Raw genomic sequence first — 16233 nt, forward strand, 5'->3', positions numbered from 1 at the left:
TGACAGAAGCCTCAGAGTTTACAGAAACTTCAGAGCAGAGCTAACACAGATAAAAGGATGTTTGGAGGTGCTTTGAGCCCAATAGACATCACCAGAGATGTTAAGCAAGTCAGAGCCTGGAGAGAACCAAGGGAAGCCAAGAGATGAAAGTCAGCCCTGGAGAAGCAAAGTGAGGAACCCCCACAGGGGCAGAGGCTGAAAGCAAAGGAGCCCAGGAGCAAGGGACCAGCAGATGCCAGCCACGTGACTTTCTAGCTGACAGAGGTGTTCTAGACCCATCAATCTTTCTTGAGTGAAGGTAACCTCTTGTTAGTGCCTTAATTTGGACACTCTCATTTCCTTAGACCTGTAAACCTGTAACTTATTAAATTCCCCTTGTTAAAAGCCATTCCAGTTCTTGTGTATCACATTCCAGCCTTGCAAACTAACACACCATCTGACCTTTTGGTTCTGGCCTGGCCCCAGCCACTTACACCTGAAATGAAGTATGAAGGAAGTTAAAAAAAATCAGTGTGAAGAATGGTTGGCAGTGAGGTATTTTTCCAGATCAAAGTGCCTGGAAACATCTTAAGAACACTTTATTCAGCCCTGCAAATAGATTTACAAGGAGGGATTAAGGATTTCAATTACTTGGCTTCTTCACGTATTCACTCCATTTATTCCTAAATAAATACGAAAAGTATCATTTTGGTCAGGCTGGGCCCTCAGATGTTCTTCTCTATGGCTCAAAGTGTTTCAGACAGGCAGTTTGAGAGGGACTATATTGCCAAAGTAAATGGAGGTCAAATATGTTAACATTTGAAATGCATCCAACAAAGATGGACTAGGTTATGCTGCAGACACAAACTTTAAACGATGCATAAGGCTAAGCGGGTCCAGGTGGCCCATGTGCTGTCTTAGTGTTCCAGGATGTCTGATTGTCTAGCAATTTTATATCTTACAAAGCTTCTATGATCATCATGGCAGTGAATGAGAAACCTGCACTGACCCTTAATGTTCCTACCAGGAGTTGTCTATCTCAACTCACTTTCCTCACATCTCACTGGTCAAAGCATGCCATAGGGTCATGCCTGCCTTTGACAGGACAAAGACAGGACTCCATTATGAAAATGTTGGTGAATAGCAGTAAAATCCAATGCAAGATACATTCTATTAGCCATAAAGAAGACTAAAAGTCACCGACAATTAGGAGAAGCAGCAATAAAAGATGTTTTTGTCTCTGCGGAGCTTGGCAGTTGCACAATGGCTCCTCTCCATACTGCTGGTATAAATTTTATGATCCATCCATTCATTCCAAAACTTCTTGTTGAGCACCTCCTATATTATCCACTGCTGGAACACAGTCCTGCAGCTTTTAAAATCTATAACGTTAGGGAAGTGCAGGGAATAGAGTCTATGAGAAGAAGAGCAGCTTTTCATATCTCTGTATTCAAAGCCCGGATAAGTATTTAACATATAAATTAATACTTTGTGCCCCCTGATAGATACCTAGCACATTCTGCTCTGATACATTAAAAGTGAGGCAATTTGAACACATTAGAAGGTTCCTTCTGTGCTTAATGGGATGTAGGCTGGTTCTGGGGTATGAGACTTGAGGACTTGGAGGAGACTTAAAAATATATTATTAAACTGAGCTGGAATGACTTGCCTTGCTTGCTTTCTGTGCTGGAGAGAAACCCAGACTCCTGTGGCCCATGGTGCCAAAGGTTGTAAATCTTCTTCTTAGGTTTGGGGTCTTAGCATTCCATGCCTCAACACCACAGGGATTTTGTGGGATAGATGATATAGATATAGATATAGATATAGATATAGATATAGATATAGATATCCCCCACACTTCTGCAACTCTTTCCTTCCTCCTCATCAAGAAGTAGGCTTGGCTTAAGTATCGTGGTGGATAGTGGTCACTTTTAGAGGAAAGATGACTAAATATGGCTCTCAATGGCCATGTTGTACTGACCAGTCCCACCTCTCAGGTTTAGTTGATTTGACAAAGGGTGGACGTCTGAGACAGGTAAATTCATTTCCATAGGAGTTTAGAATTGATAGCAAATGAGAGTTTCTAAAGCTCTGGTCAGCAGTTTCTGTTACATGTGATCCCCTTTGTGTGGGAAGCATAGAGACCAGGAAGCAGAAAACGCTGGTGTGGGAAGGAGGCAGTGAGACCAAGATGCATAGGGAGAGGAAGCAGCAAGGGAGATGGCACGATGTTGCCTTGTGCTACCTGATGTCTTCCTGGGCCCATTGAGAAGCCCCTATTTTTAGCAAAAATGCTTCTTTTGGCTTAACCTAGATTCTGTTGTTTTATTTGCAAAAAAATTAAAAAAAGACCTTTCTAAGGTCCCCCATGAGTGTGACACTGGTGCAGCCTCTGTTCCGGACAGCTGTTTGATTGTTATTGTATAACTGACCTGAGCTGTTTGCTGGTTATTATGCAACTGGTCTGTCCTTCAGATGCTGCCAAGAATTTGGGACTTTTTCAATAACAGGAGAAAGATTTTATCAGAAAGCCTGGTTTGCAGGCTTTGGGGATGTGTGGCTTCTTAAAAAGAGACATACTGTCCTAGGTATGAAGTGTGGTTGCAGGAGTGTTGGGAATGGGGGTGATGTTTGGGAATTCCATCCAGAAAAGAACCTTGTGTCTGGGGACACAGGAAAGAGTGGTGGGTCTTCTGTCTCTGGGAGGTATATGTGCTGCCCACTCTTATGGCCCTGTAGGTTATCCAGATGTCATTCCAGTTTTTCGAACATAGGTGTGATTTCAATTTTTTAAATCACTTTTGTAACTGTGAATCAATAAAATAAACTAAATATGTAGGGATCTTTGGTCCATATATTTATAGACCAAAATCGTAAGCTTTGAGTTCACAATGACCTTGTACATGACCCTGCTCTACCACTGTACTCCCTGTGCCCCTGCACAAGTCCCCTTCTACCTTGGGACCTTGGTTCACATATGTGTAGTAAGACGAAGAAGTTTAAACCAGATTATCTTGAGCAGAAAGGAAAAAGAAAATTCCTGGAACACCAGGCAAGGGGAAGCTTATAGGTGAATTCGAGCTCTGACCAGACACTATCTACCCCAAATATCCTTGAGATTTCAGATGGATTTAGGATTGTGTAGCTGGTCCCCCCTTCTGTGAGCCAAGAGACAGCCACATTGCTAGGAATGGAGAGAAATCCCGGCAATGCAAGGATGGAAAGTTCACTGGACATAGAGCCATGTAGTCAGGCTCAAAAGGCAGAACCAATGAAAAAGAACCAGGCTGTGTTGTGAAGCTTCCTGGACTCAGCCTTGAAGTACAAGGCAGCCACTGAGGCCTCCCAGTCCTGGAGCTCCAGTGTGCATTGACTAGAGTTGTCTAGGGCTTAAGGAGAGGTCCTGGACAGGGATCTACATGTGGGAGCCACCAACTCGTAGAAGAATTGTGAAGGCATGAGGCAGGGAGTTAGTGTAAGGAAAGAAGAGAACCAAGAACTGAGCCATGGTACCTTTCCATCAAGTGGCCAAGGAGAGGAAGAAGAACCAGCAAAGGAGAGTGATACAGAGTAATCAGAAAGATGAATAAAAGCAGTCAAGAGTGGTGTCCTGGAAGCCAAGAGGACAAAGTGTTCCAAGGAGGAGGGAGTCAACTGCTGTGTCAAATGCAGCTGATAGTTCTAGGAGGGAGAGGACTAAGTGAGAGCCATTGGAATTTGCCAAAGGGAGGTGTTGGAGACCTAATTTTATGTCCTGCAATGGGAACAGACTGTCTTCTGTCCCCTGACAGACCTTCAGAGTGGAAGAACAGCTCTGCTTTTACTCTGGAAGAGGCGTTTTGCAATAGTCCCACTTTCATTGTGTGGGTCTATGGAAAAACCCTGACAAGAGAGGCAGTCACTTTTTTATTGGGACATCAGCAGTGCACAGAAATGGGCTGTACCCTATGGGGCAGGCTCTGGAGCCAAGCATTACACCCACCAGTTCTGGGGGCTTCAGAACTCACAGACCACGAGGCGCTGCTCTCTGCAGGATTTGTCATTCCACTTGCCATTGGTAAAGATTTCCACACAGTTCTCTGCCCCACCATTGTTGTTGGGCTCCCCAGGGGCCCAGTTGGAGTAGGTGAGGGGCTCCCCTGTGGGGTAAGTGAACTGGCCCTCTATCTTGGTGTCAGTCATGCTTAGGAAGGCAGGCTTGTTATGGGCTGACACCAGCTGTTCCAAGGCAGTGTTCTCAGCTGCAGAAAGTGGGGAGGCCACCCGCCCACCTGCCTGTGTACACACCAGCTGTGCATCTTCGAAGGACTTTTCAAAGCCACCGGTCTTGAAGATCTTCTCCCCAACACTTCTGCCATTGGGGAAGAGCTCCACTGGGAGAGGACAAGAGGAAAGTTGGGGTCATGGCAGCTCCTGGCAAGGGCTCAGTGTCCCAACATCAACCTCCAAGACCAAGTTTGGAGTATGTGGAGCACAAGGTAGGATGAACATGAGAGACTCACTTCCAAATAAGTCCCAGCTCCACAATATACCTGAAGTCCTTACAACAGCCTGAGAAGTACTACAGTGGTCCCCCATTTACAGAGAGAAACTGAAACTCAGAGAGGCTAACTAAAAGACCCAAGGTGACCCAGCTCCCAGATGTGGAGTTAGGTCAATCTGATACCAAAGCTCAGACACGCTCTTTCTTGTTCTCCCATGTTGTATGTTAGAATAATATTTCAATTACAATATAGAATTGGAAAGGCTTTGCTCAAAGAAGTGACACCATGAAACATGAGTCAGTTTCTGACAGTTCAGAAAACACAATGCAGTGAGCCCATCTCATCCCTGAAGAATGGCATTCCTGCAGAACAGAGAGGGTCTGTGCTGGGTGATGGGGTGAGGGAGGAGGAGAGGATAGAGTGCCACAATGTGATAATCTCTGATCTGGGTCTAGGTTCATGTTCACATCTTGGCCTGCATGTGAGTGATGCCCCAGCCAGTTTGCATTCTCAGAAGAACTGGGTGAGGGGAAGACGGCATCTACGAAGTGAGTGACGGCAAGGCTGGAGAGAGTCCCATATGCATTCAGAGGGCCAGGCATTCAACCGCACCTTGTCAATGGCTACTCAGGTGGGTTAGGAAAGGTCACTTCCCTTTTCAGGACAGTGCTGAAAGCAAGGTCTGACTTACAAAAAGATAGCATGTTAACTGTGCCAGGACCACATTTGAAAATCCTCTGTTAAGAATATGGGCCTTCAGGGCTCCAGAGAGAGCAGATTCTCCATGGGCTCAGAATGGTAACCAGAGCTGCCCTGGACAAGGTCAGAATAAGAGTATGTGCCAAGACTGGGTTTATATTCCATGTGTCTTGTGGGTATTCATGCACATATGTGAATATGCCCATGTATACATGGGACCATGAACAGATCCATCCAGATATGTGTGCACATTTGTGTGTGTAAGCATATGCATATGTGCGTGTAGGTGGGTGTGGGGGAGTGATGGCATTTAATTACATGTGTGGCAGGTGCACATGCAAATGCAATTCTCTGTGTTTGCATCAGTCTGCATAGGAATGAGTGAGTGCATGTGTGAATATGTTTGTGTAAGGAGGGTAAGTCACTGAATGCTTGTGATTTTCATCCCTGTATCTCACACAATTAGGCCCTTTTTAATGCTTTACTCCTCCAAAAAACCCCTCTTTTTGACTCATTGAGATTTTCTTGAATTATATGAACTCAAAGCAGTTGACAGGGAGGGCAGAAGAGGAGGAGGGCTACGGGACTGAGGTGGGAATTCCTAAAGGCACTGGGCATTGTGAACTGCTCTCCTGGGGGCATGTGACTCCTCAGCATTCCATAATTAGATACTCAGGTTACTGAGGAAGCCTGCCATACCAAAACAGCCAAGGTGTGTAGGCCTGACATCCACCATGCATCATTTGGCTCTTGCCTAGCTGATGGTCATGTTCTAGAATAAGATACACGATGGCCATGTTTCAAGGTTGAACCATCTGCTTTCCACCCCCAGGGCAGCATCCCAGGTCCATCTTTCAGGTTCTCACTTGGTTTCTGTGCTGCCTTGGGCTGTGCTGCAACATCTCTGGGCATTCCCATACCTGCCCCTTCAGAGGTAAGAAATGCATCCTGGGTTGGGTGACTTTGTGTCCAGGTTCTGTCACAAGGACCAGCACAGGAGAGAAGGAGTAAGAGTGAAAGTAGAAGTGAATGCCTGCTAAATAGAAGGTAACTCAGGCATTATCCTGGCTCAGGGCACAAGAGGCATTGATGGCAGAGGGTATTCAGGAGACTAAAAGCCATGAGAGGATCATTTGTCTTCCAGTCCCTGAACTGACGACATGGGCTTTATCTTCCTACTTGTCCCTTGGATCCCCTTCCAGTTTCTGGAGCTATAGTTTCCTTACCTGTCCCAGCTCTAGCTCCACTCTTTCACCAGTCCCAGTTCTAGCCCTACACATGGCCCCAGCCCTATTCTCATTAGATCCAGACCAGTCTCAGCCTCAGGCCCTACCGAAGGTCTAGCCCCAGCTCAGCCCAAACCAAGGCCCACACCCAGTCTGAGACCAAGCCTCACTGGCTGATTCAAGTTTATGTGCAGGATCTTACCTTTCTTATACAAAGAGAAGCCAGCCTGGAGGAGCTGTACTTGACCCTGTAAGGCCTCCACCTGCTGCCTCAGAGCCACGATGTCTGCAGAAGAGAGAAGGGCTGAGTAAAGACAGCTTGGGATCAACTCAGAGCCTGGACCTGAAGGGCAAGGTCCTCTGTTATTGGGGACTGGGACTGAGCCCCGGGAAGCCCACATTTGCCACACTGCTGGCCCCTGCTTACTGTGGGATTCCCTGTGGTTCTGCTGTGAACTAGCTGACAGGGTGCTGCTTTTACTGATACTGAGCCAGTTGACATTTGAACTCCATAATTCTGGGAATCTGATGGCACTTCACTTTTGTTCTACAAGAATACTCATTCCTCAGACATTTCCCATCTATTGGGTTATTTGATGCTTGAAACTGTCCTTTGAATTAAGAAGCCACTGTAGTTTTCCAAATGGTCATAAGGAGAAATTGCCCAAATTCGCCTTCTGACAAGTACCAGATCCTAATTCAACTCCCTTCCAGCCTGCCAGCCTTCCCTGCATTCCACCCACTTCCTATAATTAGTGGGGCAGACATTTGAGAGGAGGGCCTGTCCTGACCTGAAGATGACCTCTATTCTCCCTACTTATGCTCTAGTTACGGGTCCCAGAATCAGGGGCTGCTAATCTACCTGGAAGTCCACTGTCTCCTTTGGGTCCTCTGTCCCCAGGAACACCTCTGTCTCCCTTCAGTCCTGGGGGACCCCTGGCACCTGGAGGTCCCTGTGAACCCCCAGCACCAACAGGACCTGGGTTTAGAGGAAAAGAGTGCAGTAAACCACATACTAATTTTCCAGCATTTGTTCCCACTCTGTAGACTGGTTGTTCACATTGCCCAGCAATACCATTTCTTCATATAGTCTGTCCCAGAACCTAGCCAGATACCCTTCCCCATCTACTGACCATCTTCATTGTTCAGGACTCTATACCCCCTAAAAACAGACAATTCCCAGAGACCAGCAATGCTTTTTCCTTGAATATAGACTCTCCCCATTGCACAGCGATACCAGCTTTGACTTTACCAGTGGTGGTAGGTGGGAGAGCACTGACAGCTCTACGTGGGCACAAGAGACCTGGACCTCCTTCCATTGCTTACCTGCTGCCCCAGCATTTCCAGGGGCTCCACGCTCACCCATGGCACCTTTCTCTCCTTTAGGCCCTGTAGGGCCTCTAGTCCCTGCAGATCCTGGAGTGCCTGGAGCACCGATTTCTCCTGAGGAAGGAATAGGGACATACACTATTGAGAGTGTGTTTAGCATGGATCATCTCCTCAGTGACGGTGCTTTCCACCTACAGCTTCAGGGTGAGAGAGAGATCTAGGGAGACTGTGTTCCTTGTTGCCTGGGGTTCTTCTGTGGATAGGAAAGCACGGTAAGAATAGGAAAGTGGGAAGAAGGGAGGTTTGAAGATCAGCAGTTCTGCCCCTCCATAAGCTGTCTGGTGTTCATGGCAAGGCTTCCCAGTGTTGACAGACTGGGCTCAGGACTGGTGTTCTGAGTGTGTCTTAGGGCACAGCATGGATGGTCAAAAACATTCCTTCCTTCTCCTCCCACATGGGCCACCTTCCTACCTTTGGGCCCAGCTTCTCCTTTTGGGCCTGATTTTCCTTGAAGTCCTATGCTCCCTTGACTCCCTGGGGGACCCTCTCTTCCAGCTGTACCAGGTGCACCTGGAGGTCCTGGAGGCCCTGGTTAAGAGGAGCAGTCCAATCAGTGACACTGAGTCCTCTTAGATGTGGAATGCAGGGTACGATTAGGGCAGAAATAGAGGTCAAATAGGCAGCACCATACCAGAGGATTGCCACCCAACACTGGCATCAGTCTTCCCTGAAATAACTCAGGGCCACCTTCAGAATGACCTTCTTCCAGCCTGAGCTGGACTCTGTACATATCCTTTGAGCCTCCTCCTGGCAGGCAGCAGCACCACCTGGAGCAATACGCATTCCATACCCAGTTGCTTACCACGTGGTCCAGAGTCACCCTTTGTTCCAGGTTCTCCAGCAGAGCCATTGTCCCCTTTAGGTCCAACTGGGCCAACTGGGCCAGGCACTCCTGCTTGGCCTACAGCTCCTGGTAAACCTGCAGCAGTAGAAGAAGTGGACATAAACCTGGCTCTAGGCTCAGGAGGAGTCAACTGCCTGCAGTGTCAGGTCTCCCATGTTCCTCCAGGGTTCTATAGGGATGGATATTACACATTCATAATCCTCAATACCCTGAAGATGCAGGAAATGGGTTCCAGCAGACCCATTTTACATGTGAGGAAACAGGCTTGGCTGGGGTCAGCCTTGGAGATAGATTCCAGCCAAGACCTGTCTGACTCGCCATGCAGTACTACTTCCCCTACGAAAGGCCACAGTATTAAGGATAAGCAATAATGCTCAGCATTTATCCTTGATCATGGACTTCATATTCTCCCCTGCCCAGAACCAACATTTGTATTAGAAATGGCACTTGGCCGGTGGGGTTAATTTGTTTACTCAGTTATTTGTCCATTTGCTCATTATTTCATTTACCTGTTCACTAAAACCATCTACTTTATGCTTAGTACGGGGCAAGATGCAAATGTTAGCACCAGGTCATGGTCTGCAAGGGATTTGTAATCTAATTTTAAACTGTGCAACAAAAGTAACAAGTGAGGAAAACAGTGTATGAGAAGTCTCTAGTCCTATCACAGTGCTCCTAACCCCAGAACACACAGATATTGGAGCTCTCTCCCTGAAGGAGGAAATGGGACTTAGAGGGTAAAGAGAATTTAAAGAGATATGCTGAGGGGAGGTGATGTTTCAGATTCGGCTGAGGGGCCGGGCCTGCCTGGGACAAGAGTGTGCTGGGGAAGGGCCACTACTCATTTGCTGGGTGGGAGAAGTGTTCTGTGCTGGGTATCGTGTCCTATGTTCTGTTACAATCCACACTACAGATGAAATGGGTGGATTAAATGAAATACTAAAGAAGCATGAGCTCTCCTTCCTTCCCTTCTGAATGTATTAAGACAAACCCTTCATCTGAAAGGATGATATTAAAAATATTTAACACCCAGCAGAGGCACCATCCAATTAGAATGAACAACAGGTCAATGCCCCAGCTACATGTCATTCACCCACTGTTTACTCATTCCTGGGGTGGGAGGAATTCAGAGGGTCTTATAGTCAGGGCAGTCAGGAGTATGAAGGAAGGCACGTAGGACTCAGGGCAGAAGTTATTTGCTAACTGGTAGAGCAGTATTTTAGTTGGATTCGATGTTTATGGGGCAGTCCGTGTCTCAAACATCCATAGCAGACTATCCAGAGATGCTGGGCTGCTTACAATTTCAGTACCACTTCAACCCTCCAGGACAAGCCCATCGTCCCAGCTCTACCTGGATCCCCCTTCTCGCCCCGGGGACCCTCTCTCCCATCCCGTCCATCGCGACCAGGCAAGCCATTCTCCAGGGGGCTACACATGACCAGTGTGCAGGTGGAGGTCTCTGTTCTCTGGGGATAGATCTTCATTTCTGCTCCCAGGGACCCCAGGGACAGTGTGAGCAGGACCAGTGCAGAAAGACTGAGGAGCAGCATGGCCTGGGGGAAATGAACAGGAAGAGAAAGGAGATGCTTTTGATTCTAGGGCATGATTTAGAACTCAATACAGCTCTTGAAGTTCAGAGAGGAGGTGAACCTAGCTCTCCACCTCCTGTTTCTTGTTGTGGGGCTCAGGGTAGCAGGACTACTTAAAATAGATTAACTACAAGGTGGGCACACAGTTTGGCCTTGGAGTGCATGAGTTACCCAGCTTGAGCTTTGACCTGGGTCCCCAGCAACCTTCACCTGTCCTCAGGTGCCCCCATGTCCTCCCTTCTGTGCTTCCCCAAGGGCGTTGCTGTCAGCCCAGGGGCTAGGATGTAGCATGCTTCATTGAGGCCATCACAGCAGGAAGGATTCATTGAGTGCCTTTGGACAGGGTTCTCCTTCTCACAACAGTAAAATTGAAGCTATTAGCTTAATTCAGAAAAGGCAAATCCATTTCATCTTCCTTGCTGTCTTGGGCCTGAAAAAGGAGCAAGAGTCCAGACTGGACAGTATCTGTAATAGGGTTTGTATTAAGCCTTTGTATTTGTATTAGGAGGCCTCGCCATGGGCCCCAGCCAGCCTATGAAGGGACAGATTTGTTGATCCCTAAGCCTCCATTCCCCCCACCTTCCTACTCTTACAGTGTCTTCCCATTTCTCTCCACAGAAGAACCCCAGGCAGCAAGGAGCACTGTCTCCCCAGTTCTGAGCAAAGGCTGAATACATGGCCGCATGTTTGCCAGGTGATTTGCTGTTCCTGGACTAGATGCTGTCTCCATAAGGAAATTCCCAGAGGGAACCCAAGTAAAAGTGTCCAGAAGGAGACACAAATTTATTGCTGGAGAGACCCTCGGACACAGAATTTTGCCCAGACCACCTGAGAGGACTGAGAAAGGCCTCTTAGAGGAGGGGATGTGAAAGATGGGCAATGCTGTCAGGTGGAGGCAAACTTTGGGGATGGGGGACAAAAAGCAGCTTTCAATTACTATCTTGGAGGGACTTAGGAACTAGGTTGGAAGTGAGATGAGGAAGGGTGCCAGGACCCGGGTCAATCCCTATATGGAGCATCTTCTCCCAGAGAGAAAATCTAAAGTGATGAGAGTGGGGAGAGCCCAAGGGGAGTCACAGAGGCCCGGAGCAAAGCCTGAGGGACCTGAAGGTAGATGTGTAAAAAGAAGGGAGAATGGAAATAGGGGAGGGGGTTCCTGGCCAGAAAAATTCCCTCCTTCTCCAGCTGCTTGATTCTGGTCTGTGATGATCCCTGTTTTTGTGCTATCCTCTTCCAAGTATTTTGACTTCACAACTTGGGCATGCTGAGAGTCTCTAGAAGCACTTAGTGGTCCAGGATCTGTGCAGGTAAGCTCACAGGCCAGCAGTTGCTTTGCCACGCTTGTTCTGGTAAAGGCTCAATCATGAGCCCTGAGGACAAGAGTCAGCCAAAGCAAGGGCATTGTATCATAGCCTGCAGCAGCCTCAACTCTGAGGACCTATACCTGTTTCTGAAGATGAATGAAAGGCAATAGACTTTCTGTCCACTGGCTCAGAATGGCATAGGATACACCCCATTGTAGAGGGAAGGGGCAGTGAATAGAGTTAAATCAGAGGTTATCAGTCTTTGGATTCAGTAGAGGTATCTTAGCTGGGGCAGCAAAGGAGTGGGCAGAGCCATGGTTCTCTTCAACCTGAGCAGTGTTCAGTTTATATTAAGCTTTCAGAGCAATATTTTTTTTTTTTTTAAAAATTCCTCTGTGACTTGATTTGAAAACCAGAGATCTAGTTCAGGCAATATGTTTTATAGATAATGGCTTGAGGGTAAGAAAGAGGCAGATTTATCTCTGTCTCAGGGGCATTTGGTGCTAGGGTAGCCTCCCAGAGGTCTGTAAATTCCCAGTCTGCTTCTCATATACAACACTTCTTTCTGAAGAAAGAAATAAGGGACAGAGAAGGAGCCAAAAGGGAAATTTGAATTACAGTTTCCACCTGAGGCCTTACACAGTGACATCTGGGTTCTAGGTGGGCATTATAATCCACCCACCTACCCTCTTCACATCTCTAAAGCAAATCTCCTAATGAGTCAAGGCAAACAAGTGAGAGGCAAAAGCACACCCAACTCACTCCTCCTAGACTAGAACCACTGCACAGACCCCCGCTTTTGCCAACACGAGTAGAATGAATGGTCCAGATGGACAGGGGCATCACAGGATGTGGGGAAAATAAAATGAGAGACAGGGTCAGAAACACTCACAGGTTGCTTCCTCCAGTGCCCCGGGAGCTCCAGGCAAACTACCCCTGCTTGGAAGGAACTCTCTATTTATACCTATTTTGTAATCTGAGCTGCCTAGCCCTGATCTTTTGAGAACCCACTTCAAGAGTGGGGCAATTTTCTTCCTTGTTGGCTCATTGCTCTGAACCCCACCTGAGTACTGGAAACCTAGTCCTGCTATTCATGTCACTACACACAAATCACCTTAGATTTTATGGAGCATTTTTCAGTCCATGATCTCATCTGCACCTGCAGCTCTGCAAGTTAAGTAGCTATATCAGTGTTTGTATTTTACAGATGTCCAGGAATCTAAGATATCCAGGTCCAGAGAAAACCAGAGAGTTGCACAATGACCCCCAGGTATTTCAAAAGCAACTTGCACCTGAAGATCCCCAAAGCCAGGACCGGCTGTGCCCACTTCTCTTTCTACTTCACCTCAAAAGCACTGCCCAGATATTTGGAAAGATCTGAGAGCTGCTTGGCATAACTTGGTAGGGGGTGGGGCAGGTAGAGAAGCTGCAGAGGAAGCAGCCTGTGCAGACAGGGATTATGGTCACTGCTACCTGGTAGGAGTCACTTTTTGCTTTCTGCTTTATACCTTTAAAAACCTCCCATTTGTTTTCTGTGGGGTGGTCTTTTCTTAGCAGGTCTCTGCCTTGCCCTCATTCAGGCATTGTTCTTTCCACACAGGTTGAAAAATATTTGGGTTATTTCCACCTTTGGCTATTGTGAATAGTGCTATTATGAATATTCTTGTTCAAATATTTGTTTAAATACCCAGTCTCAATTATTTAGGTATATATCTAGAAGTAAAATTGGCAGGCTAAATGTTAATTCTATTTTTAAACTTTCTCAGCTGTTTCTCGTAACAGCGGCACCTGTTTGCACTCCTTTCAGCAAAGTATGAAGGTTCCAAATTTTCCACATCCTCACCAACACTTGCTATTTTTTTTTAATTTTTATGTTTTAAATCTATCCAAGTGGGGTTGAATTGGCATTGCATTGATTTGCATATCATACTGACTAATGACATTTACCATCTTTCCATATGCTTATTGGTCTTTGTATATCTTCTTGGGGAAAATACATATTCAAGTCTTTTGTCCATTTTCAATTTGGGTTGTTTGTCTTTATGTTGTTGAATTGTAAGAGTTAACTATATATTCTGGATACTAGATCCTTATCAGAAATAAGATTTGCAAATATTTTCCCCATTCTCTAGGTTGTCTTTTACTCTCTTGATAGTACCCTTTGATGCACAGAAGTTTCAAAATTTGATGAACTCCAGCTCATTTATTTTTCATTCTGTTGCTTTTGTTTTTGGTTCATTTCTAAGAATCCATAGCTAAGGTCATGAAGACTTACCCCTAGGTTTTCTTCCAAGACTTTTATGGCTATAGGTTTTCTATTTATATCTTTTGTCAATTTTGAGTCAATTTTTTGTGTATGGTGTGAGGTAGAAGGGATGGGATGGGAAGAGTAGATCTTCCTCAATATAATGAAGGGCACTGCACCTCCCCCTCTTCCTCCCCTCCCCTTCCCTTTCTTCTCCTCCTCCTCCTTCTCCTTCTTCTCTTTCTCCTCTTCCTTCTCTTCCCCCTCCTTTCTCCTTCTCCTTTTCCTTCTTCCTCTCTTTTTCCTTCTCCATCTTCTCCTCCTCCTCTTCGTCCTCCTCCCCTTTCTTCTCCTTCTTTCCCTTCTCCTTCTCCTCCTCTTCCTTCTCCTCTTCATAACATTTTCATTCAGTGGTGAAAGATGGACAACTTTCCTCTAATATCAGGAAATTTCTTCTTCATTTGAATATTCAGTTGTCCCAGTGCCATATGTTGAAAAGACTATTCTTTCCCCTTTGAATGGTCCTGGAACCCTTGTCAAAAGTCAGTTGACAATGGATGTATGTGATTTTTTCCCCTCTCAAGACTTCTACATAAATCTATTTGTCTATCTTTATGCCAGTACCAAACTACTTTGATTACTGCAGCTTTATGGTTAGTTTTAAAATTTGGAAGTGTAAGTCCTCCAATTTTGTTCTTCTTTTTCAAGATTGTTTTGGATATCTGGAATGCCTTGAAGTTTCATATCAAATTTAGGATCAGATTTTTCATTTCTGCAAAAAAAAGATCACTGGTATTTTGACAGGGTTTGCATGGAAACTGTAGATTGCTTGGGGTGAGTATTACTATCTTTACAAAAATAACTTTTCCAATTCATGAACACGGATGTCTTTCTATGTATTTTTATCTTCCTTAATTTATTTCAGTGATATTTTGTATTTATCAGTGTACAAGTCTTGCAATTCCTTGGTAAAATTTATTCATTAGTTTTTATTCTTTTTTTATGCTATTATAAATTATGGTTTTCTTACAATTAGCCCACAGAAATAGAATATGTTTTGTATGCTGATATTATCCTTCAACTGTGCTGGATTTGTTGATAGGTCTAATAGCTTTTTGTAAATTCTTTTTCTGTATATAGGATCATGTCATATGCAAATAGAAACAGTTTCACTTCTTCCTCTCTAATTTGGATGTCTTTTAATTTTTTGCTTATCTAATTTCTCTGGTTAGAACTTCCAATAGTAAATGGTGAATACTAGTGTCAAAAGCAGGAATCTTTGTCTTTCTGCTTATCTTATGTGAAAAGCTTTCAATATTTCACCATTAAATGCAATGTTAACTATGAATTTCTCATAACTGCAGTTTATTACCTTGAGGAAGTTCCCTTATATTCATAGAATATTTAATGATTTTGTCATGAGAGAGTGTTGGATTTTGTAAAATTCTGTCTCTGCATCGATTGGACTGGCTTATTTCTTCATTTTATTAATTGTATAGATTATATTTATTGAGTTTTGATTGTCATCTTGAGATAAATCAAGCTTGGTCATAATGTATAATCTTCTTAAGATATTGCTGAATAGAATTCCATAGTCTTTCATTGTGAATTTTGACATTCATATTCATAGGGGATATTTGTATATAGTTTTGTTTTTTATTATGTCTTTGTCTGGCTTTGTCTGTAGTAGAATGCATTTTCCCTCCTCTTCCATGTTTTGGAAGGGTTGGGAAAAATTGTTGCTGATTCGTATTTGTATGTTTGGTAGCATTTACATTGAAGCCATAAGGTTCTGAGCTTTTATTTGTTGGGAGATTTCTGATGACTGACTCAGTCTCTTCTTATAATATGCTCAAATCTTCTGTTTCTTTTTTACTAAGTTTGGGTTGTGTGTTCTTGGAATTTGTCCGTTTCATCTGGGTTATCTAATTTATTATCGTGCAGTTGTTCATAGTCATCTCTTATATTTCTTTTCATTTCTGTAAGGTCAGCAGTAGATATATTAACTTTCATTTCTTATTTCAGGTATTTAAATCCTCTCTCTTTCTTTTCAAACTAGCTTAAGTTTTGTCAATTCTACTAATCTTTTCGAAGAGCCAAGCTTTGGTTTCATTGATTCTCCCTATTGTTTTGTTTTTCTGTTCTCTATTTCATTTACTCTATTCCAATACTTATTATTTCATTACTCTTCTAGCTTTAGGCTAGCTTGCTTTTCTTTTTAAAGCTCCTTAAGGTATAAAGTTAGGCTAGAGTTTGGATGGGAATCTTTCTTTCTTTTTTTTTTTTTTAACATGAGCAGGCACTGGGAATCGAACCCGGGTCCTCAGGCATTGCAGGCAAGCACTCTTACCTGCTGAGCCATCTTGGCCTGCCCTGGATGGGAATCTTTCTTCATTTTCTTCAACCTCTTCCCCTTCCTTCTTCTCCCCTATCCCTCCCCTCCTCTTCCTTTTACTCTTTGTCTTTACATCGTT

The 16233-nt window shown here is 44.8% G+C and overlaps 1 protein-coding gene across 1 annotated transcript; it reads right to left on the reverse strand.

Annotated features, from left to right (window-relative positions):
* Positions 1-3872: 3872 nt before the first annotated feature.
* SFTPD (surfactant protein D) lies at positions 3873-12444 on the reverse strand. Its single transcript, XM_077124753.1, has 8 exons — positions 12407-12444; positions 9973-10174; positions 8580-8696; positions 8189-8305; positions 7715-7831; positions 7251-7367; positions 6591-6674; positions 3873-4352 (listed from the first exon to the last, which is right to left on the reverse strand). The coding sequence occupies exons 2-8, from the start codon at positions 10169-10171 to the stop codon at positions 3976-3978; spliced, it is 1128 nt and encodes a 375-aa protein (XP_076980868.1). The 5' UTR covers positions 10172-10174; positions 12407-12444; the 3' UTR covers positions 3873-3975.
* Positions 12445-16233: the final 3789 nt, after the last annotated feature.

The sequence above is a fragment of the Tamandua tetradactyla genome, chromosome 13 (assembly GCF_023851605.1).
Source record: "Tamandua tetradactyla isolate mTamTet1 chromosome 13, mTamTet1.pri, whole genome shotgun sequence".
Lineage (NCBI taxonomy): Eukaryota > Metazoa > Chordata > Mammalia > Pilosa > Myrmecophagidae > Tamandua > Tamandua tetradactyla.

What these genes read in the sequence shown, in the direction of transcription:
- SFTPD (XM_077124753.1), bottom strand. Translation starts at nt 10,171, where the DNA reads ATGCTGCTCCTCAGTCTTTCTGCACTGGTCCTGCTCACACTGTCCCTG. An exon ending in GGGCGAGAAGGGGGATCCAG is followed by an intron (nt 8,697 to 9,972) that starts GTAGAGCTGGGA and finishes CTACTGCTGCAG; the next exon opens with GTTTACCAGGAGCTGTAGGC. An exon ending in TGGAAATGCTGGGGCAGCAG is followed by an intron (nt 7,368 to 7,714) that starts GTAAGCAATGGA and finishes CTCTAAACCCAG; the next exon opens with GTCCTGTTGGTGCTGGGGGT.